At 39.3% G+C, this 25,572-nt stretch overlaps 1 protein-coding gene across 3 annotated transcripts in view; it reads right to left on the reverse strand.

Annotated features, from left to right (window-relative positions):
- Window positions 1-18,633: 18,633 nt before the first annotated feature.
- CAND1 (cullin associated and neddylation dissociated 1) overlaps window positions 18,634-25,572 on the reverse strand; it is a 29,935-nt gene continuing 22,996 nt past the window's right edge. For all 3 annotated transcript variants that reach the window (XM_044449851.1, XM_044449852.1, XM_044449853.1), the window contains 5 exons: window positions 24,155-24,250; window positions 22,600-22,769; window positions 21,120-21,284; window positions 19,862-19,969; window positions 18,634-19,191 (listed from right to left, as the gene is read on the reverse strand). In XM_044449851.1, coding sequence (XP_044305786.1) covers window positions 18,967-19,191; window positions 19,862-19,969; window positions 21,120-21,284; window positions 22,600-22,769; window positions 24,155-24,250 — 764 coding nt within the window. In that variant the 3' untranslated portion in view covers window positions 18,634-18,966. The remainder of the gene's footprint in view (window positions 19,192-19,861; window positions 19,970-21,119; window positions 21,285-22,599; window positions 22,770-24,154; window positions 24,251-25,572) is intronic.

Below are 25,572 nucleotides of genomic sequence, written 5' to 3' on the forward strand. Positions count from 1 at the left end.
CTGCTCTGATTCTAATCTTGACCTTCTCTGAACTTGCTTAGTTTGTGTCAGTTGAAAGGGAAAATGGCTTTGGATAATGGTGCTGCTGCCACTGCTCCTACATTGGCCTCCTGCTGCATGCGAATTGAATTTAACCTTAAAGGCTTTTTGGCAGCGACATGCCCATAATAGCCCGAGCTTTGGAGCCTAGTGCTCCCGCTCTCTGAGAAGAATGCAGCTCTGCTTGAATCACATCTCTGTAACTCAAGCCTCTAATTACTGGATATTCTTACCAACATCTCTCCAGCTGTTCTATGCTCTGAATACCCAACAGGAATAGCACCTGTAGGACTTATCTAGGGAGAGGCTTTTCCAATCTTCTCTTTAGAACAGCCTTCCTCAACCCAAATGCTCTCCAGAGATGCTGCACTACAATTCGCATCATGACAGCCAGCATGCTCAGCTGTCATGCTGGCTCAGGATAATGGGAAGTGTAGCCCATCCAGTCTAGAGGGCATTGGGTTGGGAAATAGTGTCTTTATAGCACCATAGCAGGCTGCCTTAAACTGGTAGCTTTGATTAAAACTCCAAGGCTTTGTATCAGCTTATGCTCAACCCTCTTTTTCTATCAAATGACTGTGGCTGAGTGGTAAAAGCATCCACTTTTCGTATGTGAAGTCCTAGATCCACAAAGGCTTGTGTCTTCATTTAACAATGGCTCTCTAGTAGGGTTATGATAGAAACTTTACCTGAGAGCTGCAGAAATTTCTAACAACGCAAACCCTCCTACTCTAAATTCAGGCCAGCTATTCAGCCAATAGCTTTATAAGCAACTCCTGGTTATGAAACAGCAGCATGCTGTTTAATGGCAGCAATGTGAATGCACATTAACCCGAACAAAGACTTAGGTTTTCTTTGTATGAAACATTTATTGTGCGCTTGCGATCCCTCACTCATGGCAGTCTGCAAGGCCTTTTCATGTCATCCACCAGAGCCTCTCTCAAGTTTCCAGCCATTTTTGCAGCTTTCCCTTAGAGCAGGGAAAGGCTGGTATTTTCCTATATGGAGCCCATTATTCAACACAGAAACCTAGCATATTTTTCCAGTTCTGCTCTGTACCACAGCACCGCCTTGTGTTATGTAATGGAATGTACAGGAATATAAAAAGGAAGAGAGGAAAACCAACACTAAACCAGAAAAAGAAAAGAAAAAAACCTTATCACTCTAATCCTCCAGCAATGAAAACAGACGGAAAAGCTTTAGTAAAGCACTGACTTACATACCTCATGCAAAATCGTGCTTGTGTCTATCAACCTCAAGGACTTTCTTTCCTCCCTTTCTGAGAAGCCTGTATAACTTTAGAGAGGATCAGCAGCACAAAACATGGTGTTCAGACTTAAAAAGCAGGTGCTGCCTCCATGTACAAATTAGTACTAAGTCATAAAGCATTTCCTATGCTAGTCAAAAAGCAGCACACAGAGACACCTAGGAATGTAAAGGCTTGCCATGTAGCAATGATTACCACTCCAAACCGCAGCAATGTTTTCCTTTACCACAGAACATCTGTTAAGGGGAAGGGGAGATTGAATTATTCCACCATTGCCTTCTTAGCAGTCATGCTGGGAACCCCCTATCTGGAAGCATCTTGATTCACTGGAAGCAGTGGAAAATGGCCAACCACAGGCAAAGTGGGTGTTGTGCGGTAAGAAAAAATATTTTTAGCGATTTGTCAACACCAGAGCTTTGGCATGCGGATATGTGTCCTGCACCGTCCTGGCATTTCTTCCTAAAAAGGCCTTTGCCTAAAACCCTGAAGAGACATGCCAGGAAAAATAATCATCCACACACAGAAGGACACATAGTGCAAAGCTTCACCCAAGCAGAAGAGTGGCTGAGTGAATTAGCCCTTGAAGTCTCTTTCATGGATTTTATTTAATTTTTGGTATTATAACCAAATTATACGGGTCGTAATAGGAGTTGTTATGCTGGGAAAACACAACATTTTGAGTATCACTGTACTTGCTCTGCGGAATATCCACTTTTGCGCCTGGTCTGTCCAAGCTCACAAGTGCTGCTCTAATGGCAAGAGAACCAAAGCCCATGTCACTCGGCTCTAATGCCTTATCTTCACTTCAGCTGGGGTGGTGTGACGATACACGTGGCAACAGGTCACCCATCCTAGAAGTTCAAAAGTTCCTTCCAGCAGAAGTAATTGATCGATTCAGGCTGAGAGGGAAGCACAGCAATTGCTTATTGATTACCATACCCATAACGCCACAGGGAGATTCAGTGGAGTTTCATAAGGTAGTGATCCATTTCTCAGCTGCCTTAGAAATTAAATATAATAAATGGGTAATTTACCTTATAGGGTAACTTATGGCTGTGTGTTGTCAGTCAGGCTGAGTCTCTGAACCAACCTTAAGGCTGGTGCCCACCTGTAGAGAGAGGGCCTGACTCCCACATAGTATAGTCAGCACAGATGGAGTTGTCCAAGTCCGAGGAGGAGGAAAAGCACCAGAGGAAGAGTGGATATAGAGGAGTTGATAGTTTCAAGGTTACCTAGTGAAGCTTCTCAAGGCACAGCAAGAAAATCTGCCTGCCTTGGAAAAGAGGGTTTAGCAGGGTGGTGGAGAAGCAGATACCGGAAGAGTTCCTTGATCCAGTGGAATGACTGGCAGGTAATGCGAGGAGACCAGTTATGAAATCTCTAGCATTCCTACCAGAGAAACTTCGGGTTATGGGGCCACATAGTAAATGGGATTAAATAAATAATACATCTAGCCCTCAAGCAGCAAGAGCCAGTGTGAGGATGGAGTCAGAAGCTTTCTTGAAAGGGAAGGAAGGAAGAAGTAGTTTCAGTTTGGATTCAGCTCTTTACATGGGCACATGCTTCTCCCACCACTTTAGCAGAAGGCTACTTTGATTTATATTGTTCTATAATGAGCTGAGTTTCAATAAAAGAACTGCATTTCATTTTTGAGTTTGATATAGAGAAGGAAAGAGGAAGGTGACCTGCTCACAAAACTCCCCAAGCCTTCTAAGTTCACATAAATACAAGGGGAAGTTCTACATGGAACAGACTGTTTGTGAAGAGCGATGCATGAAAGTCAAGTGCGGTGGGACTTCCCTCCCTGGCAGAGCTCCATCTGTGCTCTAGAGCTGTCATCCACACATAAGAGCCTAAGGAATGGATCAGCCCTATGGAGAAGCTCCCTTGATGTTATGTCTCCCTAACATTACTCTAATATTTCACAAATTGAAAGAACTCTTAATTAGGGACCTATAATTCAGGTAGAAGTTACTAGAAATGTGGCCTGCAACATCTGGCACATACTTTGCCAAGCTGGTGCCTTCCATATGCTTTGACTACCACTCCCAGCATCCCCAAGCTTTTACCACCTAGCTGAAGCAGATGGCAGTTGGAGTCCAAATCTCTGTATGTACCAGGTTTGGAAAGGTTGACCCAACAGAATCCAGAGGGTGGAAAGAGCATCTTTGGTAGCCCTTTAGTCTTAAGTTCATTAAGAGTTCTAAATTGTCTCAGCTTGCTACTGATCTGTGTATCGATTTTCTTTTATACACAGAATTTACACCCACAACCTACTCTGGCCCAGGCTTTCCAGTTTGTATGTTCACCAGCCCCATTTTATTATTTCTTTACTAATATTCTATGTTGTCTCCTTCCTAATCAGTTACATTATGGAGGCAAGGAAATTATTTTCTCATATTAAAGTTTGTTATGTTCCTTCAGATCATCTCCTTGTCTAAAATGTGAAGCAGAATGGATTAATTTGCATTGTACCTAGGAATGAGCTCCTAGCACTACCAATGAGAATGCATTGTGCAACTATTCTGTCTTTTCTTTCTTAATTCATGTCAACCTGGTTCACATGATCTGACAAACTAGCCAGCAGTTTTTTCAGAGTGGTTTATTTTTCATGAACAAGGCACCCTGAGAATCCATGGCATCATCATGGCGTTCTTGCCCATGATGAGCTGCTGTATCTTCTAAACACAGCAAAGTGACTTCATCATGAGCCATTGGGAACGGTTACAGAGTTGCTCAGCAATAACAGCAAAATTCCTGGGCACTTTCACAATCTCACCAGTGGCTGTCCTTCCACCAAAACTGAAACAGCGCTTTAGAATTACCATCACTTATTCCTTGTCTTTTTGTTCTGTTTTGGAACCTCAAAAAAGCATAATCAAGGTTGTTGTTTTTTCCATTGCTGAATAAATTGGATTTTAAAATTTTTGGTCATTCTTCTACAAGTGCACACTTAGGACTATCCAATGTTTAGCCAATTTCCTTGTCTGTTTTAGTGGTAAAAGGAAGGGCAAGGCAAACGTGTTTGCACAGTTGCCAAGTGCCTAGCTGTCAATAGCAAAAGCACTGGTAAAATGAAAAAAAAAAAAAAATGTCGACAGTAGGTGCACCAAAAGGTGAGGGTGTCACCCACTTAACAATGAAATCTTCTTGATTTTAGTTTTGATCCGACACTTCCCAGTGTCTTCCACCTTTTCAATACTTCTCCAGGTCTCCAGCTAATCCAGAAAACTTTATCTATTGGGAGCACTATGACTCTGTCATGAGAAGGAAGATGGAAGAAAGTACAAAACATGGGTCATGAATAAAAGCTGGTGCGGCAGCCCATGAATGAGGGAGGACCATGATACACTAAAAGTCTTGCTTGGAAGCCTCCTAAGTCCCTAAGCGGCCTTAGTCCAGATTGCCTTAGGGAATGTTCTTTCCACTATGCCAGCATCTTCTGATTGTGCCTTTGTCCATGTGAAGTTAGACTGCTGGAGACAAGCGGTAGGAACTTTTCAGCTCTACTTTAATGTTAGAAAAAGACTGAAGGTGTTTGGCGCTAGTTTATATTGCTGGTTCTGATATATTATATAGTGGTTTTATTGAGGATTGTGAAGGAATTATGTAGCAGTACATTCGACTCAAAAATAAATAAAATACACAGAAATACAAGTCTCCACCTTCTCCCCTGGTGGCCTCCCTTCCAGTCATTCTGGCAGTTGAGACTGTTTACCAGGGTTTGGAAGTAGCTTGGTCAGATTAAGGGAAGCAGGAGACCTCTCATTCACTCACTCACTCACTCACTCACTCCCCTGCCCCCAGCCAGGGGGGAGTTTCTGCCATGTTGTGCCTGGAGGGCTGCAGCAAATTCAGATCTGATTAGTCACTGAAGAGACACAGAGGGAACAGCTTCTGCTCCCTTGGCCTAGAGCCTGGGCAAACTCCCGCTTCGATCAAGCAGTGCCAAGTGGTGCAAAGCAGCGTGCATAGAAAAGGCTTTGTCTTCATCTCATCCCAGTATCTCCACCACTGTGCAATCACCGAACCGGCAGCAGTGTAAGTCAACAGTTTTGAAGGAGTCAGGATTTCAACAGCTCCATCTTCAGTTAGTTGGTATACACATACTAGGAAGAGTCTCTATGTGTTTATGTGTCTGCCCACACACAGTCCAGTAAAGCATTGCATGATTACATTTTACCTTTAAGAGAATGTTTTGACAGGTCAGAGACAGGAATTTAGTTGACACCTCTAGGATGTGAATCAATGATGCTATATTTAAATATATTTCCTGGTGTGGGAAGATTTCATTTAATTTCCCTTGTGTCAAAATCAGTGTCAACCAACAGAAAATGTTTACCCAAAAGGATGGGAAAGGATTCATGGATCATTAGAGAGCTTATGTTGCTAATGAACATGGAATAACATGGCATTTCCTTGCCACAATTATCAGTAACTGCAGCCCTTCTCTTCTATCCTACATAATTATTCAGAGTGACAACCCTGGGCAAATACTTTCAAGAAAAAAGCTAGAATGATCTAACAGGAAATGAATTGTTTGTCTTATGGAAAAAAGACACAGCAGGAGCCTGGTTGCTATTTTTGTTTTGCTAAATAAATCAGTGCTTGACTAGACTGGTCTGGATCCCATCTCAATAGACAGAAGTCCATAAAGGAAATTGGTGTCAGCAACATACAAGCCGGTGGATTCTTTTTCTTCTTCTTTGGCTTTAAAGAGGAAAACCTGGCACAGATTCAGATTTTTAAAAGGAGTCTGAGCTGTGAGTTATTTTAGTGTGTGGGAATGGAAGTAAGGGATGAATTGGAACAATAAACGAGTTGCTAGCTTAAAATAACAAGGAAGAAGATCAGAGTCTACATATCCTGCCTGTGTAATCCTGTGGTTGTGGTATAACCAATGAAAGCCGATTGTTTTCTTTTTGTGCATTCTAGGGAAGGAGATATTGCAGCCAGCAGACAGTTCATTTTCTCCTGGTCAGTGTTTTTGGATCCTGGCCACATGTCATTAGTGACCTATTTTTGCAGCAATGAGATCAGCTGTGTGCTGCAGGAACCTGAATCAGCAGCTTTCCCTGCTGGCTCTATTGGTCCAGGCCTTCGGCAAATTTAAATTCTCCAAATGTGCTCTTTCCATCTTCCCTTAATAGGTCCATAGGAAATAGCATTCAGCTGTAAAGAAGTCCTTTTGGACCAATGACTTCTGAGCCAGACTGCTAAGCTGAAGAAAGTACAAGCAGCTGAGACAGCCAAAACTGAAATCATTTCTGCAAATTCAGTCAAGCTAAACATAGCAGGACTTTGCACTCCTTTGTGGAAGTGGCTCCTTACTGGATAATGATTGTGCAGGCTGGGGAGAGGGATGCAAAGTTTAACCACTCAAACTGTCTCCAGACTCAGCCCCCTGAAGCTGAACCCTAAACATTACCCAACACTTAAATTCTTCTTAGTCCGGACAAAATACTGAAAGTGAGCAATTGATTATTTTGGTTGATGGTCACTTTCTCTGCCCATCAATCTGTCATACCCAGCCTGCACACAATAATCAATTCTATCACTAAATAACGAGACTGTACAATAAAGATTAATAATAAAAGACAAGAAGTCAAATCAAAACAAGTCAAGGGCATTATTCATCTCTAGCAGAGGCAAACATACTCTGCATCTTAAGGTTAGATTAAACATATTTCATATCTCTTATCAGTATGCTTTGTATGTTCTGCACTCAAAATGGAAGAGGTAAAATAAGAGGGAAGAGGAGGAGAGAGGAGAGAGGAAAAAAAGAAAAATGGCAAAACAAACATGGCCAACTATTTAGCTTCTAAAATTAGAAGTCACAGCTCTGGAAATTGCCACAAAAGTGGTTTGGGCCTCCATCAAAAATGACTCTGCAGCGTTTAAAGACTGAAACTTTATTTTCCTGGATATTAACAGTGCAAATACCTGGAAAATTAATATATGTAAAAAGCTTCATCTCTTCATGTCTTTGTGAATAATTGCCTCTTTTCAGATATTTCTTCCTATACTTTGGATAATCCATCACTTTGTCATTGTTTGAGTCCCCACAGAACTCCTCCCTTTGTCTGGCTGTAAAAAAGATATTATTTAGTTGACACACAGAGAAACTTGACAACAGGCTCTGTTCTCACTCCTTGCACAGAACCAGAAATGTGTTGAGTATATTCAATATCAAGATGAAACTCTTGGGGGAAACTTAAGATTTCCAGCAAAAGCGGTTCTATAAATTCTGTCAGACTGAGAATGTTCTTGTACACTGCTGCACACACATATGGATTCAAGTTGGGCCCATAACCTTAACCCTAACCCCAGTCCAAAGAGGGAAGTATAATCTCCAACACATTCTGACTGCTTATGCAAAGATATATCTGAGAACGTTCTTGTTAACCTGCTGGCTTTGGATCCCTAATATGGATTGGCTAAAGGCTTCTCACATGCCCCAGGTTTCAAGCTTTCCTAATCCCAGTGCTAACTAAAATAATTCCTTAAAGGCACCATTGAGGGTGTTATCCTTGCCCCCTCACTTTATCTGCCTGATCTACACCAGTTACAGGCCCCTGGACAGCGACATGGACCCTAACTGTTACCCTGACTTCTAGTTTAACCCTAAACACTTCTAGTTTAACCCTAAACACTTCTAGTTTAACAGTTTAACCCACACATATAATCCCCATTCATTCAGACAGTGTGCCCAAGCAAATTGCTGACAGTATTCTTGCTGTTCTCTCATTCTTTCTGCAGAACTTCAACACATTCCAGGTGTGGACATGCATAAGGGCACAACCCTATCTTGATGCATAACCATAACTCTTTCTTTTTAGAAATTCATAAAGCATTAGCATTAGAGTAAAACTCATGGGATGGAACAACTTTTGGTTTTGCCTCAGTAAGTCTTGTAAAAACCTGATCATGAAATTCCAGGGTGAATTTCAGGGGTGAAATTAATTCTTTCCATAACATTTCTGAACTTTAATTTGAAAAACTTCAGACCACTTTTAAAATCTGACTTTATGAAATACTTTTAAAAATGCTGAGCATTCAGCCCCTTCTCTAGAGGCAGCAACACATCTGTATTACAGAGATTCTACTACATACACTAAAGGAAAGATCTACTCAGGGACTGGATCATTCCCCTATGCCTTGAGATTTATTAATGGATTTTACTATAATTGTTTTAAGTGTGTTATGCAGTGTTCAACATTTTTCCTGATGCCTTCCAACAATTTTCAAACACCGACAATATTTATCCTGCAGACTATTGGGCGGGGCAAGGGCAACACACATGTAACAGAAATTTAAATATTTACAAGCAAAATCAGCTGAGGATAATCTACTCAAGAACTGTTGCCTTTTTAAAAAAGAAATTTGCATCATATGCAAATATGAGTTGCTTGCAGTCAAGAGGCTCTTCACAACAAGAACACATGTTCCCACCAGTCTCTCTGTTCTGGACCAATTGCAGAGCTGTGCAGTGTGGTACCATTATCCTTGTCTGTGTGTACAACCAATGGGATGATGAGTCACTCACTACAGCTGCAATTTATTCACACTTGAGTTATTGGCTGCAGAGCAAAACTGAACGACATAACTCACCAGCTGTATCAACAGGGCTGCCCATCAACAGCAATGGACCACAGGCAGAACAGGGAGGCACACAGGTCAGCTGGTCACAGTCTTCCAGTGTCTAGTGAGACATGCTGCATTTCCATTTAAAATGGTTATTTGCATCAATCAGTCAGTCAATCGATCAAATTTGCATCTTTATAAATATATGTATGAAGAAGTCACTGTCCTCTTTGCGGTTACTTGTAAGTAGCCATCCTACAATTTGTGGCTTGGAGGGATTTGGTTTACAAGGTAGAATATATCCAGTATCGCAGAGGCCTGCTATAGATATACTGAGCCCACTTTAAGGTGCTTACATCAACATATAAAGCCCTGAGGGTTTAGGACCTGGATATCTCATGGAATGTCTCTTCCCCTACACACCTGCCAGGACCTCAATGTTATTGCCAGAGGTCCCTCTCTGGGAGCCACCTGTAAAGGATATAAGGAAGGTGGCTACTAGGAGAAGGGCCTTTTCAGCTGTGGCACCCTGTTTGTGGATCCAGCTTCCCAGAGAGTTGCGCCTGGCACCCATGCTCTATTCCTTTTGGCACCAGGCTAAAACCCTTTTTTAAAACAGTATTTTAATTGTTGAAATTTTATGCTTTATTTTATTGTGGCACTATGGATTATTTAATTGCTATTTATATATTGTTATTGATTGTAAACTTTGTTTTTATTGATCATTATTGTGAAATTGTTCTTGCTTTTATCTTATTGTGACATTGGGTTTTGTTCTAAATGTTTGCTAACCGTCCAGACAATTGACTGGCTATTGACAAGGTACAGAAATGTTTTAAATAAACATACTGTCAGTCACTTCATCACTACATGCAAATACATTCATATATATGGAACACACCTGTACAGAATATTACTCAAAGGCTGTGAGCCTTGATCACATCAGTTTGGAAATGCCTGGAGGCAGTGAATTCAAAAACCATACACATAAGTCCTGTTCTATTTCTATTAGAACTTTAGACTAGGGATGGATGGTCTGTTAAATCTTTTCTGTCCATGTTTTGTGGGTTGTCAGGCAACTTTCATGCCACTGTATACATGCTAACAAAATTGGACTTTTCTTCTTTTCAGTAATGTGCAAAGATTTTTCCAGTGTTTTAGCACTAAATCACATTAACAGTAATGTGATAAGCACAATTAGCACAACTGTACATTTCCACATATCCCCCTGTCCCACAAGTTTGTAGAGTGCATGCAATTCTGGAAAAACCAGTCCACTGTGAAATCCATGGAAGGTTTCACATAGATTCAAACGCATTTGAATCATCGGTGGATTTCTCTGACACTAAACTCATGGAAAGGGAGATTCCTTATTTAGGAAGTTTGTGACAGCACATATCCATACTTAGCTCTGCATGCATTAAAATAGTTGGAAGGCCAGCACAGACTAGTTTTTTCCAAAGCCTAGGCCTGATGAAAAGAGGAGGAGGAGGAGGAAGGCTTGGATCCAGAGTTTCCATGAACATTCTTGTCCCATACTACCCAGTATGCCTGAAGGGCGAGTGAACCTTCAGGAAAGGCCTGGGATGTGACATGAAGCACTGCAGTGACAGAACATGAATAGAGAAATATCTGAATTTAGCACAAAGCTTGCAGTTTCTCAGCTGCATACAAAGAGTGATTTATTGAGGTGGGAACAGCTAGGTGCAGAGGGGTGCAGTAGTTTGTTTTCTGAAACTATAGTAACAGCTTTGATTGTTGTGTCGCTTGAGCTAGTAAAGCACAAAAATGTGTGTTCCTGGAGAGATTAACTTAATTACATTGGATGCAGACATAGCCTAACTTAAGTCCCATTGAAATAGTGAAATCTTATACCCCTGCTGAGCCCTTTCCTCAAGCTGTGAGTCCTGCCAATTCTTTGCACAAGCTGTAGATTTAGTGCTTCCTAGAGGATGCCCCTAAATGAGTGGAAACTCTAGTTCCTGCCTGGGGTAAGATCAGCAGACCTCTCTGACATGCCCTTCTCCAGAAACAAGCACTGTTGCTCATTTTGCCTTTGGAAGCACCAAATCCCACTGCATAATCAGTGGAGGCCACATGGGTAGCAGAAACAGTGGGGGTGTGGAACCCCCACAGGCTAATGTAATCCTGTTGCTTTACTGCACTGAAAGTTGAACTAACTTCATCTCAAATGTTTTATTTAGGGCATTTATATTTTATATTCTGTTAGTAATTACATAAAATTGCACCTGTGGACAGGAGTTACATTCATTCATAATAAGACAGTAACATCCTGGAAATGCACGGTGAGAGTATATTACTCCATCAGAGGAATTCCTTTGCTGTCTTCAACAGGACTGCAGCTGGATTTTCACACCTGTAGTAAAATATGTTAATAGCGTTCTGATGCAATAACTATAGATACCCAAATCGATGATCAGAAAAGTTCTTATCCAGCATAAAGTACTGTATATTTAGGAATCTATCCATCCACTACTTGACCTTAAGGCAGGATGGACAGAAGGTAGATCTCCAGATGTTTTGCAGAAACCCCCTGCCAGAATGGCTAATGGTCAGGAATGCTGCGAGAAAGTCCAAAAATTCTGCAGAAACTCTTTTTACGTGAAGCTCCCCGTAGAAATATTAAAGATAGATGGCCATTTCTAGCTGTAGTTATATTTAGATGGGTTAAGCATGTATTCCAAAGGCCACATCTTTGTCATTTCCACAGCTTAAAACACTACCCAAGATGTTGTGTGCCCATCTTCCAACTTCCCAGAAAGTTATTTTTTAATTTTAAGCAACTCATAACCTGAATATGGAGCAGTGATAAAGAGGTGATTTTTTCTTTTCTGCAATTAGCTGTCAAGTTACAGTGTAAGCAATTATTATTCTAGTGAAAAATGCTATTCTAAATTCTGCTGAGGTTCAGCATTAGCTGTGCAGTTATCTTAGCTGAATTTAGATTTAAATGCTTATGATCTGTTAATGTTAACTGAGCTAAAAATATTGCTAGACATGGTTTTCAACGCAGGGCAGTTATTAGTAACATGCCCTCTTTGTTCCACGATCACATTCAATTCTGTGCTCTTATTTTATATGGATTAGTAGCTACATGCCAAACAACGAAGAACAGAAAATACAATTTGTGAACCAAACTTTCCACCTTTTTTATTTCATCTCATCAGTTGCAACTCCATCAAACCCTTTCACGTTTATCTCCAATTCTGATTTCTAGCCCAGTCTTTTCCTAGGCCCATTTTCGTGTTTATACATGACATAAGCAGGCAAGGCAGGGAGGACCATTTTCTGTTGGAGAAGCCTGGTTGCTGAAGCAAGCCCACATCTACATGGAGGCCCCTCTGGAACTGGCTTTTGTTTGTGAATGAATTATAAGCAGAGTAGCCTCCTGTGAATTATCCAGAAGAGAACATGCCTCAGCATAAAAAAAGGGAACCAAAAAGAAGTGATTTGCATACATCTGCATATGCTAATTTATGCATAGAACAGCCCTGAAAAATAGAGGACAATCCTCTGGCAGCCTTTCAAACACAAGATCATCCTCTGTAAAAAGGGTCACATGGCTATTTTACCCTTGTCCTTAAATTTGAACTTGAAGTGGTGGATAACTTTTGAAGTTGCAAGTGTCTGTGAAGTTCTTAGTGGTAAAGGAAGTCATACATGGGAGAGGCAGTGGAGCTGGAGTTAGGATATTCTCTGGTTGTTAGAACGGTTTTCTGTGTCTGATGCTGAATTAAGCAATTCACTGCAAGCAGAGAGCTGATGATGAGGACTGCAAGGGAATGCCCCAACTGAGTGAAGGACCAGGTCAGCCTGAAGGCAGCAACAAGGAGACTTATATTTAGGAGTGCCATTAAAGTGTAATGGAATTCTAGGCCTCTTGCAATGAGATAGAGACACTAAGGTAAAACTCTTGGATGGTGTGACATAGCCAACTGGAGGATCAAAATACCATCAGCTCTTTCTAGGAGGGGTATAAAAATAAGAACAAGAAAAAATAGCTTGCTGCATCTCAGTGATGTATTTATCTCCCAAATAGCTGTCTAAGCAAATGTGCAGAATAAAGGGGAAATGCTACTCAAAAGACAGCTATGCTATTGGGGTAAGATTTGCTCAAATATTTGTGCATGATTTCCCAGGATCACAGAATCTCATGTTTGGGAAGATAGGGTGTGTGGTTTTCATAGCTCCTGCCGATGTACCATTGACAATTACCATTGCATTAGTAATTTGAAAGCAAGTAATGCAAGTAGATAGATAGGCACCACTTTGGTGGGGAGGAAACGGCACCCTGTGACATCATGCTGGACACGTCTTCGGAAAGCATGGGCTCATGGCCTTAGAAACAGAGATGAGCACCACCCCCTGCAACTGTTCGGCTAGAGGAGTAAAATCTGCAGGGACTCCTTTCCTTCTTTCCAATGTACCATATCAAATCTGGACTGCAACATTAGTAGCAGCTCAGTACATTACTGGCTCTAAGATGATATATTCTGTGTGTGATCATCACATTTAATGTCCTTCCAAGTTTACTTGACTATCATTTATACTAGGCCCCCAACTTTAAATCTACACAGCTCACATTATAAACATGTGTTACCGTAGTGTAAAAACAACTGGAGCAATATTGCTACACTGCAATTATGCATCGCAGAACTGGCTGTTTTAGCAGATCTGCTTGCTATAGTTTCTGCCAATCTAGCAGAATCCTCCCTGCCTTCCTTACCAAGTATAAAAAGGTAGGGTTGCAGGGATATCAGAATGAAGCTGGGAACAGCCTGCGTTTAAGGGAACTAAAGTAGCAGGTCCACTGAGCATGAAGTAGGTGCTTGGCTAGATTTCCTCTAAGGCAAAATTTGTTGCATGAAGTTTGGCTGGGCATGCTGGGAGTTGTAGGCCCTTTTTACTGCCGAAGCTTGCATAACATTGTGCCTTTAGTGACTTTAGATCGCCATCTTCTGGGGAAAGAAATATCAAACAATTTAGTTTGGGAGGATGGCTATAAATTAGATGCTAATTTCATACTGGCATAATGATGCCTACTTTATCTTGCTGTACAAGGCATATTTTTTTAGTTGGAAAATAAATGACATGCAGGAGCTTGTCGGGTATTTTTCTTTCCCACATCATGAGTGTAGTACAACATGAAGAAAACTGAAGTTAACTTCAATTACCTGTCATACAGCCTCCTCTGAGAGAAGGTGTTTATATTCCATTTTGGAAAGGTGACATCAGCTATCACCTATGAGGCAGCAGCACTTTGGGAACATGAATCTGATCTCAGGTGGCTAATTTCTTTCCACAGCCTGCTCCAAACTGATTTCATGTTCATGATCTCGATTGTATCTAGATGAGATTGTTTTTCTAAGTGTGAAATATAAACATCATACTGTAGTCTTCCAGATGTGATGGATTACAACTCCCATTAGTTGTACAATGGTTGTAGTCCAAAGCATCTGGAGAATAAACAGTTGGAGAAAGTGGTCATACACTACAGCAGGGGCATCCCTAAAGGGCCACAGCCAGGTTGGCACAGGTGTGGGGGTCTCCATCTGATCTTCTGCCCAGCAAGCCAGCATGGGCTGTGTGGGGATGGAGCTGTTTCTAGGGCAGAGGAGGTAGCTTCTGTCAGATCTGAAGCCTGAGAGTACTGCTTCATAAACACTTAAAATAGTAGAATTGGAAAGGGGCTATGAGGTCTGCATGGTCTCTGGATTTTCAGGTGGCAAGGAAGGCATATGCACAGTTCCTTTTGGTGAGTTAGCTGTGGTCAATCCTTAATTGGCCTTACCTGGTAACAGTCATCCATGCCTTGGCTACATCATGGTTGACTATGGCAATGTGCTCTAGAAAGGACTACCTTTGGAGAACTTCACTTGGTACATAATGTGACAACTGTCTGGGACTCAGTCAGACTCTCGGCCCAACCTCCCTCACAGAATTGTTGTGGAGATAAGATTGATGTAAGCCACCTTGAATTCTTTAAAAAAAGGTGGGATATAAATCTGATAAATCAATCTAACAAATGAAACAGCAGAGTGGATATACTACCTCTATGCAGAAGGATCTGGATTGGTCATTAGCTGAAGGTATTTTCATTTTACAAGGCTTCCTCAGTTGACCAGCCAGAGTTTTTATTGGTATTCCATTTTTCAAACTGTCAAAGCTTTTTATTTTTCTCTACCACTCCAAAATGTGTTTAGATATGGAGCAGTACATAAATGTAAATAAGTTTTTATTTTAAATGAGCATACAGCAATTTCCTTATTTTGGAGCAAAATTGACTGCCAAGCCCAATTCAAAGTTAGCTAGCTAGTTCCAATACTGTTCTCAAAGCAATACTTTACCACCAGGTCACAAATGCAGCAGAAAGTGCATACTTTGTGCTGGGAACTAGGAATACATTGGATATTCTGTATGCATTCTGATTTATTACATATTATTACATTACATACAGTCCCATGCATTACAGATTATCTGGCTGAGATGACAGGATGCAGCTTCACAGCTGGTGGTAATATTGCCAGGTAAGATTTCCTGCGTACTCTAACAACGGTAAGCCTATGTCAAGGACCCAATATATGTAGCTGAATTCAGTAGCCTTCTCAAATCTAAACACAGGCAAGGGATAGCGATGAGTGCCAGGGTAGCATTGTTATGATCTAAGACATCATCAGCTAATGTTTATATTAACGCATTACAACTCAGATAAGGAAGCCATTTAAGCTAGCCTTACTCAAGCAAGGTATTTTTGGCTATTGATCTAAGTAGTCTGTCAATGGTTGTTTAATGTTGGGTAAACACAGATGATTCTAGAGAGGTTCTTAAATCATCTCATGATGCAGCTTCTCTTTTTGCTTTACCAGGAACCTTGAGAGGACTGAGAGCGCATGGAAGACAAAAGGTGCATAAAATGCACAATATCTCTACCTAAGCAGTCTTTCACTGTTCACTTACTCCAGGATTAATTGTTGCTAATACTGGCAACACAGCTGCAAGACTTGGATTGGATGGGCCAACACTGAATAACGATTAATTTTTAGAAGTTACATGCATATTACTTCACTTTTAAATGTGTAATGTCAAAGGGAGTGAGGGGAGAACTTACATCTGGCTTATGAGGATAGGCAAAATTCACAGTATTCCAGTCCATCTTCATGAATATCATATGGGCCCACTGCTGATGGGCCCAGCCTTCATCTTAAAAGAAGTTGCCAGCTTCTCTAATTGCAGCAATACATTTGAAAAGGGACACTAAAAATATGGAAACACCAAGAACCGTTTCCTATTATGGATCATATATTAAGGAAGAGCAAGCCTCTCCAGGGGTAATGCAATTCCACCACAATAATGTGGGATGGTGCTTTGGGGAGCGTCTGAGGAAGATGAGAATCACCTAAAATCTACCCACCTTCATCAGGCCTGCATTCTACATTTTTATTCAGGAGTCATCCCACAAAGAATTGTGGATGACACAAGAGGCCAAAGGGGTAGGAGGAAGAAAACTTTCCCTCCATGAACATCCTTCTCTTAGGATTTTTTCTAAACACTAAGACTGCCTGGGCCTCTAAGGGCTGACCCAGATGTTTCACATTTGAGGACAATACAGGAACATGAATATTGTTGACAAATGTCAATGTATCTAGTTATAATCTGGTGCCTGCAATTTACAAAAAGAGTTTCTGCTGCTTTTACAGTTGAACATAATGCAAATTACCCATGGAATTTCAGCTCCCAAAGTTTTGATTTGCTGAAGTAAATTGTTTCTCATCAGGGCACACAGGTTTGCAGTTAACACACAAATTTATCCTTACAACTACAGTGAAGCCATGCACATAGTATGCTGACTGAAAAAAAGAAAAACAGCACGATGCTATGCATGTTTACTCTGAATTAAGTCCTACTGGGTTCAAAAGAACTTAGCCCAGCATGCACAGGATAGGAGTATGAGTTCTGTCTAGATTAATTGTGACAGGAAGCACAAGATTCTAGCATAAAGTTGACAATCATAACACTTTTCTCTAGTTGTACTATATGAACATTTAAATCACATAAACCAAATACCATGAAATATACTGTTGATCTTGTGCCAATTATGAAAATGAACATTCTTCATACGAAGCTTCTAATTAAAATTAATCAAACCACAGACCATTTACTGTGTTATTTTCCACTACATTGGGAAGCAGTATTTCCAGAAGCCAACTTTCCATCATATATGAATAAAAAATATGAAGATACCAACATAGCACTTACAAAATTTGTACAACATGAATTTAAAATGTATTCACTTTTGTACAGACCTATTCTTCTAACCCATCATTTAACAGTCTTTGATGTTTGCATATGTGTTTGAAGTGCATAGATATTCCTAAAGATTCTTAGTACTTTCCCGGCATTCCACCAGGACAGGAGGCTAACAGTCACATCTACCTTTAATAGCCTGGCCATGCACAAGGAAGATCCACATGAGCATCAGAATTCTTATTTCATTTATAGTCACTAGGAGGAAGGCTGTAAGTGTATCAACATATAAATTAAATAGCTTTAAGAGTGGCAGTTCACATATAGAATATGCAAGGATCTTCTGAAGATTCTATCATATTTAGGTATAGGTAGCCTGCTAGTCTAGTGTCTTATTTTTTATTCAAGGCAGACCATAGTAAACACTGAGTTGAAGAGTAAAATCAATGCTAGCAGAAATGCATTTTTTCTGTATTATAATTTAAAATAAAACAAATGCAATCAGTAATGTTGCAGTGTCCCCTCATTCCCTAAGAATGCTAATATTCATAGCTCCAACTGGGTGGGAGTAAATGCCTTGGAGTGTTGTTGTGACCTCTGGTGGAAGGGAAGAGAAAGACTGAGTTTTACTAGTGGAGAAGAGATAAAGGGGACCCCCCCCCCCACCGCAAGTCTTCCCCTGAAATGCTATATAGCACTGGAAAAAATGTAGAGTTAAAGAATGGGAGAGGAATACAGGAGAAGGGAGCAGTTCTGGAAAGCAAGAAAAATTAGAAGATGTTTCTTTTCCCTTCTACTACTTCTTAAAAGACCACACATGTATGTGTGCATGTATAGAGTAATTAATTCCCTCTTGGGGAACTAAAGATATCAGCTCTTTCCTTTCCTCACCTCCTACTGACATCCTTTCAACTGCTTTCAGCCACAGACTTAAATAACATTAAGTCTACCTTACTTTTTGTCTCTTTAAATCCTTTCCTCTGCCATCCACACATATACTCATCAGCATTTTAGTTCTACCAGAAAGTCACTAGTTCTTTTCATACTATATGGGTTGGGCTTTAAAATAATTTTCAAGTTTATATATTTCTGCATGGTAGGAAAGCCCTGTTTTACTTCCAAACTGACAGATATTCAGCCAGCTGAGTTCACCATGAAAGGGGATGATATCCTTGATGCAATGATACTTACTTGAATTTAATTACGAATAAATGGCACACACTAGTTTACACACAATATATATTTGTAAACTTGTTCATGCAAAATCAGTGTGAACAGGAAACTGATTACCCCCACACCTTTAAAAAGGACATGTACTTGTGTCTGTGTTTAAACCGTACCCAAGTCCTCTGCACAATAATATGTCTTACACAGATATTTTTGCCTGTGAGGCAAATCAATTTATGCAACTGAAACAAAAAGACAGAAGTTATACAAAATGGTGTTTTCTTTTTTATCAAGAAAAAATGAAAGAAAAATCATGGTCACAAATTTTTCAACTTTTAATCCTAAACATTACAGGGCAAACAGATGTTGGAAACTATTTCCATACACCATGTGTTTTAAACTTTTCTCTCTATTTAATGTGTCCAAATCCACTAAAACATGAGTGGCTTACAACTTTTGAGTTATGGAAATACATATTCTGGAATAAATGCTAAAAAAAGCAACAATGGGGAAAAGCCAAACTGTCTCCATAAAGGTAAAGTGGAACATTGTGAAGATTAGATACTTTTCTGTTTGTTGTTTTTAACATGTCAATTCAGTGCATCATATGGTTCAAATTAATGGTCCCTGTTTTGAACTAATATCTAACTAGTGTCCATTGATTCCAAATTAGTGGATGACGAATCTTTCTGGATACTTTCAAAGATGGCTGCAAGCTCAGGATTAGAGCTTATTTGTGACTGAAATTCACTCATCAGTGGACTCTTTTCTGCTTCTGGAATGGTTAACAATGCTGCTACTGCCCTCATGGCAGATCGCTTCAGTTCATCTTGCTTTTCAAATTCCTGCTTCACAGAGTTTGCTTTTACCTGTTTTATTTTAAAAAAAAGTGATGTTCAGTAAGTTTAAGATACAAATGCAAGAATAAAATCCAATCAGAAAGCTATTCAAACTGATAGATATGCATCTGATAGTATTTTATAAGTTGCAGCACAATGCTAGCTGTCAGAATAGTGACTAAATATTCATCAAATATGTCACAGCTTTACATAACCCGAGGCTTAGGCGAATGGGGTGGCATATAAGTTGGCGAACGAACGAACTAATGAACTAACAAACTAACTAACTAACAGCTTCGACAATTCAAGGAAAATCACATGCTACTGAAGAAGTTTTCCTCTGCTAATCTTTTTCCATTACTAAGGCTCCTCCAGGCAAAGTGCCTTCTCAGAGTCAGATCATACCACCAAGAGTGAGCCTTCTTTTATTTCCATAGAAAGATTTCAGACACCTTTATTTCTGCTTCCCTTTTTTATATTCAAGGCTTTCTCCAACATATGATCAAAGAATACCACAGAAAATGTAGAAAGGGCTTAGGAAAAAAGAGAAATGCCTTCAAAAATTTATCATTCCAAGACAAAATCTGTGACCACAGCCATACATATCAGTGTCACAAACTTTAAGAAGCAGGCAACCCTGCCTTTGTAAATGTATTATAAAAATTGCATTTATACTGATTTAAATAAATGTACACAGTACCTTTGTTGTACATGTAGCACGTAATGGCTCCACCAGCCTATCAAGCCTCTGCAATACTGCACTTGGACATAAGGTAGACAGTCTCACTAACATTAAAAATGTTAGCATCTGATTAGGAAGAAAATTTGAACAAACAAGTGAGGCACGGCACCTTAATTTTGCAATGCAGAGTGCATCTGTTCATGGCATTCTACATTCCATTTTCTCTCAAGTCAGTTTCATTCTCTCCTCCACTCAGTTTTTCTTACCCCCTGTCATTCGGCATTCCATGTCCATTATCATGCTTAATTCTAACTGGATTATTTGGGGGCTTTCAACCTCCATTTTAGGGTGGACACACTTGTATCCAATTCCAACTGAACTAATTTTTCCATTGATGTCTATGGGCTACTCTCACTTCCATCACTGCCAACATTCTAAGACAGTTTTGCAGAGTTACTCAGAAAGTAACCTCTCTAGACAATGAGAAGCTTATTTCATCTTGCTGAAAATATGTGCCATCTCTTCCCTCTCCTACCTAGTTGTGTATTTCCTCTGAGTCAGTCAACATTCCATACCATTGACTCCTTTTGAGGTTCTTTTTGAAGTGGGCTCCACCTTAATGTCTTTTCACTAAAGATTTTTTGAGCACCTGCAAACCTCAGGGTTACTGAATCTGTTTAATTTATTATTTGTTGGTGATATGGTACTGCAACACAGGTGTGAGTAGACTTGAATTGTGATTGGAAAGAATTATAAGTAAGTTAAAACTATTTATCTAAGCAACAGTTCAAATTTTAAGCAGTAAATTTTGCCTGTATAATGAAGACATTTTAGGGAAACATGCAAATTCCATGAAAGTCCCTCTCGATTGAACTTTGATGTCTTTCTACCATCAAACCACTTATTATGAGAATGCATCATTCGAATGTTACTATTATTAGTCAAATTAATCGCACTATGAGCCCTTACAGACTACCAGAAGACACAGGTACTGTTAATTGTTTATTGGGTAAAATCTGAGGAAAGCTTTCATCCATTTTTTGGGGGAAAGGGGGTAGTATGTCAATGGAAACTTATCTATTCTAGTTAAAAGTCTTCTAATAAAGTTTAGTGAAGAGTTTTCTCAGGAAGAAAAGTTGAAGCACTTCTGTATTTAATAAGAATTGTTTAGTTACTGTTCTAAAAATACTGCATTAGCACTTTTCAAAGACACACACTCATATGAACATATAGACAATAATATGCATTTACATATGCACCATATTAAGATGCTTACCTTGATATCATAGTGATCCTTCAAACCATCTTCAACATGGTTTAGGAATTCAAAGATGTCTAGTCTATCTAGACAGCTATCTAGAAGAGTGTACATACACTCAAAAGCTGCCTTTCTAATATCAAGACCATCATCAACTGTATGCTTAAATGGCCCCATTTCCACCTGCAAATCAAATAAAAAAATAAGTGGATTCAAAACACTTTTAGTTGACAGTTGTCCTTTTACTACATTTGCTGAAAAACTGTATGGCCCCAAGGAAAAGTCATTAGGAAGCATCACAAAAAAGTATGGTGTTTCTGTTTTAATTCCATGACTATAGCCATTGTATACACTTTGTCAAACTGGTGCAATTTGAAAGCATTTTCACAATATAGCAATCTTGAAGTAGCAAGTCAAACCTACCAAATTATTCCATTTTTAAAGATATGTTTAACTACAAATCATAAAAATATATGTTACAGCTTTAATATTTAAGGCTGCAATCCTAAGGGTGCAATTCTCAGGCATTTGCCAAACCTGAGCTGATGTACCAGCTGCATTACCAGAAGTATCAGTATAATTTTATATTCATAGTGCAACTCTATGACTCCTGTACTGATTTTTCCTTCGTTAATTCTACAAAGGTTTTGTATTTGTAAGACTCTAAATGCTCACAATTCTGCAAGAAAATGTATTGCATTACAATGAAACTGATTTTATGTGAAGTCTAAATTATTTCTGAAGTAATTGTGAGACATAAGCATTTTTTGGCTTGCACTGCTTTCTAAGAATCTATCAGTGAAAACAAATATGCATTGCTGCATCCTGGTAGCTAACAGCATTTCAGTGTTTACCTTACATATTCACTTGCTGCATTGTGAAATTTGTTTTGTTTTTTAAACATTTACATGCTGTCCTTTGCAACAGCTTCAGGACGGCTTACAAAAGATATCAATATACAGTAAATAACAAGACAATAATACAAATCTCAATAAAAACAATCAATAAACAATACAATAAATAACCAATAAAATAAATCAAATCAATCAAAAGTGACTGTTACAAACCATAAAAAATACTAATTTTAAAAATTAGTTTAAATACTGTTTAAATAAAAAGATTTCAACCTGGCACCGAAAAGAATATAAACTCGGTGGGAGTAAAGAACCTCTCTAGGGAGTGCATTTACTGAAGTTTACTCACTTATTCATATCAATATGGAATATATTTTATGTGTCCCCAACACAGAACAAACTCGGTAGTATTATGGTAACTTTTCAACCATTTTAGAGACATTTCAGATAAAAATGACATGGGCACTTTATAGTCAAGATTTCTACAAGAACTTCAGTTAATTGTGTAATCAGTATACAAAGCAGCTGCCTTCAGTGCAAGGATTCAATTATGAGAATCTGAACATAAAAATACTTTTTTAAAAGGTTGTTAATCCTCTGGACACCACTGCTTGTTCACCCTGTAACCTGAGTGGTTCACATACCTCTCTTATTAGTTCTTTTCTGACTTTTGTTTCATTATAAAGATGTGGAAGCACAGTATCTAAAAGATCCCTTATTAGTGATGGTTTATTGTGTGCTGCTGAGTTAAATGTTACCAGAGCTACCCGTCTCACATTAAGATCTGGATCTTCCAATGTTTTGAGAAAGTCACCTGTAATCATTAAAAAAACAACACATGTAAACAGTATATTCCATTCAGTATACAAAGCTGAGCATGGCTGGAAGGACAACTTTGGCAGTCCTTACTTTCACTGAATTTTAATTAGTCCTCTTGATAAGATGAGATGTTGTGATTTACCCCTTCCTAAATCATAGTTGAGCATGAATTCTTTGTAAATTACAAGCCTATAAATTGGGCGATGGTAACTTAGTGTGCCACCTTATAAATCAAGGTAAGAAACATTGCATACATGTGCTACAACAGGAGAAGGACAAAAATAAACTCATTTCTCCTTTCAACTGCTTTTCCAGATAGCCTAAATTTTTGTGAAAGGTAGAAATTAGCATTTTAATAAAGATTTGCCCTTCTGACAATAAACTTACACTGACAATTCAGAGGCTTCTATCTGACTGGACACAATTTTCCTGATTACCCAACCCAGGCATGGCTTGTTATATCATCCAAACTTAGAAAATATGGTTTATTTGAAGGAAAACTATCCAACAGCAGACTATGGGTTATTTGAGGGCTGTTTTCCCTTGAAACAACCCATAATTTCCAAGTTTGCAAGCAGATAATTAGGTACGACATCCAGCACATACCATGACTTTGCTTAAGCCATGGTGATCATCCAAATCAGGTCTGTCTTACTTTTCCTATCCAAACCAGCACTTTGTTATGCTTCCTGATAGCAGCAACAGGAGACAGCAAGTACTTTTTCAGACTGTCTTCCAGGTGACACTCTGGCAGATACCTATAGAGGGCTCTAGATTCCTGTTCTCATTACCTGAACATCTTGGAAGCAGACAGGAACATGTGAGTCCTGCTTCCTAGGACATTCTAGGAATTATTATTTTATGACAGGAGCTATAGAGCTCATTCCTGCTCCTTTTTTCCTTTTCAGTATATATTGAGGGGCTGGGGACCAACAACCACACTTTTGGTACCCCTGTACTATATCAGTGTATATTTGCTTTACTTAAGGGGCTCTTTGTAACTTATACCATACATTTTTGTACAGTATTTTTCAAGCTGAACATGTGTTATGATACCAATCTTGTATAATGCTTTGAGGAATTTAGAAAAGGGCAGCTTGGAAAGGAGATAAATAGCAGCATGCTTCAGAAAGAAGCATCCCTGAATACTTAAGAATACTCAGCTGCATAATATTTCTTAAAAGCAACATTAGGAAAATTTCAGTCACCTTGATTGCCCGGAAATTTAATCCACACCCCATCACCAGACCTATATACAACTGAAACTTACAAGTCTGATTACTAGTGACTAAAAAAATATTGAAATATTTTTGTAAACCAGCAGTAAAAAAGCTAGTATAATAAAAATCCACTGCATGAAATGGTTACAATTTAACTCACCTATACAGTTCTTTAATAATGGGTCTATGGGCTGTGGATGATCAGAGATGGTGAATTTCACAGCAGTGACCACTGAACTTCGAGCGTATGATGATCCTAATAAACAACAAATCAACAAAATTAACTGAAAAATATTTTTGAATTTTCTCCATAGTGAAATGTTGTTGTTAGTTGCAAAGTCGTGTCCGACCTATCATGACCCAATGGACAACATTCCTCCAGGCCTTCCTGTCCTCCACCATCCCCTGGAGTCCACTTAAGTTCACGCCGACTGCCCCAGTGACCCCATCTAGCCACCTCATCCTCTGCTGTCCCCTTCTTCTTTTGCCATCTATTGTTCCCAGCATCAGGCTCTTCTCCAGGGAGTCCTCATTAGGTGGTCAAAGTATTTGAGTTTCATCTTCAGTATCTGGCCTTCTAAAGAGCAGTCAGGGTTGATCTTCTCTAGGACTGACTGGTTTGATCGCCTTGCATTTCAAGGGACTAAGACTACAAATATTTCATTACTAGTAATGATCACACTTTTTAAAGCATTTATATTTTCTCATCAATATTTTCTTCCTGGAGAATCTTCCTTCCACATTATAGTAGAAGCAAGATGTTTAGGCTCTCAAACAGCATCGTTTTCTTTGACTAGCTGACCCTCATGCCATGTAACAGTTTAAAACAGTTTCCACGTGTGCCTGTACCTTTTTTTTCCCCACACTTTATGTATCTCAATTTTTGTTTTTATTTCTTCTGATTCCTTTTATGCTGCTTCTTAAAATTGTGATGTTGATATATGTTTTTCTAATTTGTTCCATTGTAACTTTAATTTCAAATAAGCTGCCTGTGGAAATTGTTTAAAGGTGAAGTATAAATACTTGGGGATGGGCATGTGCAACCTTCCAGTTGTTGGACTGTTGCTTCAATCACACCTCATGATTGGCTAAGCCGGGCAGGAGAGATAGAAATTGCAGTCCATCAGCATCTGGAGTGCCAATCTGCTCCCTGAAACAATTTCGGCTCTTCACAGTTACACAATGATATACTTATATCATACTTGCCAACTCTTGTGGCACAGGGAAAAAGAATGCCAGACTGGAGAGGCCAGAGTTTAAATTCCCATTTGATCAAACACTATTTCTTGACCTCACTTACATGAGAATGATAATATACAATGCCCTGAGTAATATGGAGTAAGAGCATGGTTAAAATTAAACAAATCAAACATCAGTGTTCTTGTTTCCATCAAGACAGATGGGTTTGCCAGGCAGCAACATGATGGTCACCTATGCTGATGGTGCCAAATAATGATTTTGCCCTATCAGCAGATTAACCCAAATTTGTCTTTACAGGTTGCTGGCAAAACAATGAAATGTAGCCTTCCACTTTTAATTAGCAACAATTCTTCACCTCAGTAATTATTTTTACATGAA

This window comes from Varanus komodoensis, unplaced genomic scaffold (assembly GCF_004798865.1).
Source record: "Varanus komodoensis strain SLA01 unplaced genomic scaffold, ASM479886v1 scaffold61, whole genome shotgun sequence".
Lineage (NCBI taxonomy): Eukaryota > Metazoa > Chordata > Lepidosauria > Squamata > Varanidae > Varanus > Varanus komodoensis.